We start from the raw sequence: 4,221 nt of genomic DNA, 5'->3' as shown, positions 1-4,221 counted from the left end.
TGACTAATACCCCTCCCCCCATATATATTAATGAATAAATACTGTATTAATTGCCAAAGGAACGGACATGGGCTATAATGTTAATATTCCATGGCCAGTAATCTCGTCAGCGTCTGCCTCAGTCATTATTATCTATCTTGCCATTAGGAATCATCGAGAGAAACGGACTCAGAAACATATTAAAAGAGGGCACTCTGTTTGAAGTGGCCGGGCTTCCCAGAAAACCATGCGTTACAATGACTCAAAGGAACGTGGCAAAAACTCCAAAGATAAAGGGGGCATGTGATAAGGGCCTCGAGTGTTATCATGATGGCTTCTTGGGACGGAGCGTATCGGTCTGCGAGCTCCTCCTAACCACTCCTCGTTTTTTCCTCTTATCCTCTTTGGCTTGTTATTATCAAAACACCTTTTCAAGCTATTTATTTTACCTCTTACACATCAGCCTTAACTTTAACCCTCTTATATGATGGGGAAGCCTACAGTATTTCAGTCCAGCGAACGCCAAACTATTTTACTTAACTGGGAGCGAGTCATAGGAGCCTGGGTGTTGATAAAGTGTTAGATATCGTTCACATGAGTCATAGGAGCCTGACTCTTAGTATTCTCCGGCAAATTACAGATGGAATTTGTGCTCATACTAAAAGGACAGAAACAATACAACGGTAATTGCCAGTTCCCATGTTGCCCTATTCTCAGCGTAGGGATCCGAGGCTAGCCTGCTTTCAATCCAGAACATTTAAGGGCAAGAGACCAACCTACGCCCCTGCTAGGGTTTATATAAGAAAATCTCTGACAATGTCTTGGACTCGAACCAGAGCGCGTAGACCACAATGCATTCCGATCCGAATGAACAAACTTTAGATTATCAATAAAGAATATTCTATAGTGCTATGTACAGCACTTTAACCTTACCCACCGTACTCCACTGATGTAGTTTTTATTTTATTCTGGATACCTTCTGAAGATTACTCTGTGTGTAATGGAAGAGAGATTTTTCAAACAGAACGGATTACGTGTAACCTTAATCAATCTCTTCAGTACAAGACCTCTTTCCTATGTTGAATAATTTCTATAGCTCTCTGCATGAATGAAAGGAAAACATATGCCATCGAAATGAATGAGTTATTCAAATTTTATTAGCGTAAAAATTAGATTAACAAGAAGGATTTACTGCAGATTCGGTGATGAATAGTGACGCCTTCACGTAGTGGCACAGAAATAACTTGTCCGGTTATACAGATGTGCCTCAACTCCTTACTTATCCTGAGAAAGAATGGTGGTGGACTGAATGAGAAGGGCAGCTTGAAATTGCTGTCCACACAGCCATCAAGTTTATGTTCAGATGAGCGTGAGTCAACAACAACAACAACTGTACTCTCTCTGCAGAGTGACAGGCAGAGCACATTATAAACAGCAAGATAACTTTGGAACTTCAGTATGATGGGAGGTGTAGGTTTTACTCACGCTGCCTCTACTCGATTTTAAGTGAGCTTGGGAGAACGTCCTGGCAAGGAATAGGCAATTTAATGCGATACTTCCCTTCAGTATAAATAATCTGTCTTGAGCTAAGTAAATTGTCTGGTGGAAGCATGAATGGATTAGGAGTCTTGGTAGTGAAGGGGTTAAGAGCCCATTTTCTGAAGAATACTGTAGACTTATTGACAACAGGGTCAGAGATAAGTGCTTTATAACGAGAACATCCTGCTTTTTGTCCTGAGAGCCTCAGGCAACGCTCTTTGTAGTTAGCAACATTCCATGAATAGGGAATTTTTCTGTAGGATATTGTGGACTTATGAGGAAAAAAAAAGGAACATGAAAGAAAGTAGATTTAAGACAAGGTTTCACCATGACAGCCTTGAAAAGGTTTGATCTCTAAGATCTGACTGGAGTTTTTTTCGCTCACCCAGTAACATCAATGGCAGCAGGTTTGTCACTTGCCCTGAAATGTACAGTAGATTATGACGCTTCAGCTGAATAAGGCTCATAAGATTATACAACCGAGGGAGTGTTGGGATTTACTGCCCATTTAATGCTATTTAGAGGGTAGGGGTCTGGTCTCCCTAGCCTTAAATGCCAGGACAGATTGTATTAGCCCCGGGCTGCTTAACACCCGATGAGACAAAAAATTAATAAATAAATATATAAATAAAAACAGATAATAGATAAATACACCTCTTTTACTAACCTTACTTTCTGGACAGACCCTCGGGGACCGCCAACAGGAAGAAGCCGCTGGAAGACCCTGTGGTGGGGCTGATTGCTGAGCGCCATAGTGTGTCACCCGCACAGGTGCTCATCCGCTACCTGCTGCAGCTCAACGTCATCGTCATCCCCAAGTCTGTCAACCCGACTCGAATCAAGGCCAATAATGATGTATGTAATTCTGTGGCATATCAACGAGTATTTTCTTCAGCTGAGTGATATCTTTTCATGATAATCTGACCACAACCAAACTGTTTTATATCACTCAGTAAGGAACTCTGCCATACTCTGCTCCAGCCCACTTGTCAGTAAAGCAGCATTTTCTTTGCCACCATCAACTTAAAATGAAATTTATGAATAAAAGTAAGCAAATCGTGGTGCAAATCATAAATTAATCAGTAAACAGGAAATTGACGTACGCAGTTATTCTGGTTGGCAAGGAGTACAGTGTCGGGGAAAATTATGGCTATATTTATTCTGACGTGCAGTTCTGTAGCACATCATTTCCTCTTTTAAGGACAATATCTTTTCATCGTAACTAAGCTGTCACCAGAAGAATTTTGAAATATCTTTGGAAGGATCTTTGCTACTGACAGTACTAAGGCACCTCTAGCACTGAAGTTTAAAAAACCAATACTAAAAAAAAAAAAAAAAAAAAAAAAAAAAAACTCGGGATATCATGACTACAAATCTAATGACACCCTTGTAGTGAAGGGATCAAATACATGGAGTTTTTTTATCACTTTCTTAATGAACAGTACGTCGTTGGACCACCGTGCTATTTTTTTGTGCTAGCTTTGGCCGCTGAGATGTAGCAATATATTAGCACTAGAATATTGAGTAAGTTACGAGAAATTGCTGAGGCAAGAATGTAGAGCCAGAGCAATGCATTTTTCTCCCACTGAAATGCGTGAAATAAGCTGCGAAAGACAAAATTCTTGGCCAGCTTTACATAAAACTAGTATAGTTAATAAATTGACACATCAATACATAGAATTACAATAATAAGGATGCATTTATGGCAATACCAAATTAAAGCCTTTAAATACTTCATTTTTCAAATTTACAGATCAACTGAAAATAAGGCATATTAATTAGTTATCGTGTTATGTAAAAGACATTGCATTTCATGCTCAGTATATAAAGATTTTAGAGTCAAAAGACTTGGCACATTTTTGTCAGCCATTTAAGTATTTTTCAGATACTGTTCAGTTTAGGAAACACTTTTGAACAAAACTCTAAAAGCATATGATCAGACGGAAAGGTTACAGAGCAAAAATGTTCAGAGTATAACCTATATCAAACCTTCATAACTCACAGCTACCACGGCCATAACTGCAGGGGTGCACAACTTTTAAGTGGTAAATAATTGGTTGTTTTATCAACAGCATAATAACAAGACTTGTAGAGTCAACTCAAATAATCGCTGGCGATGCATTTTTAAGATGCCCACGAATGGTGAAGAGCCGAAAATGAACGACGTCCTCCAGAACGGCCCATGCAGCTTTCATTTAACTATGGGATTACTTAAAAACCCTTTATAATGCACCAAAGCTTCAATAGACGTTAAAATCTGCTGATATATGTGTATTTTGGGATGATTCAATACAAGGCATATAACTCGACACGCCAGTGGTGAATCCGTAAATATAGAGGGGCGACTGCAAAGAGATGCGATTTTAAACGAGGACTAACCCTGTGTCTCCGAACTTATTTATCAGGTATGGGGGTTCACACTGACTGACCTGGAGATGGCCGCACTGCAGTCACTGGACGAAGGGAATGCGGGACGTATTATGAACTCCACCGAGCTTTTCGAGTGAGTAACATGAGTCTCATTGATGTCAAAAAGTGTGAAAGTGTCTCTGGGGCAAGAGGCCTTCACGTGGTGTCACAAATATTTCTTGGCTGCTCTAATCTTTGTTGGCCGGGTATGATAAGCGTCCCTCAGCTCCCTCCTTGTCTGTAAAAAAGAAGGATGGTGGAGTGAAGGACAAAAGCGGTTTCAACATGCATTTC

At 40.0% G+C, this 4,221-nt stretch overlaps 1 protein-coding gene across 1 annotated transcript; it reads left to right on the top strand.

Annotated features, from left to right (window-relative positions):
* Positions 1-2,201: 2,201 nt before the first annotated feature.
* Positions 2,202-4,021, top strand: LOC145390267 (morphine 6-dehydrogenase-like; the record flags this gene model as incomplete). The annotated part of the gene is made up of 2 exons (XM_080265248.1): positions 2,202-2,373; positions 3,924-4,021. Coding segments are annotated over 2 exons (270 nt in total), but the record flags the coding sequence as incomplete, so codon positions are not given.
* Positions 4,022-4,221: the final 200 nt, after the last annotated feature.

Source organism: Coenobita brevimanus, unplaced genomic scaffold (assembly GCF_032717465.1).
Source record: "Coenobita brevimanus isolate Jiangsu-jjx unplaced genomic scaffold, ASM3271746v2 jjx.HiC_scaffold_454, whole genome shotgun sequence".
In the NCBI taxonomy this organism is placed as follows: Eukaryota; Metazoa; Arthropoda; class Malacostraca; order Decapoda; family Coenobitidae; genus Coenobita; species Coenobita brevimanus.
The sequence above is the reverse complement of the archived record's forward strand: the minus strand, read 5'-3'. Positions and strand labels throughout refer to the sequence as shown.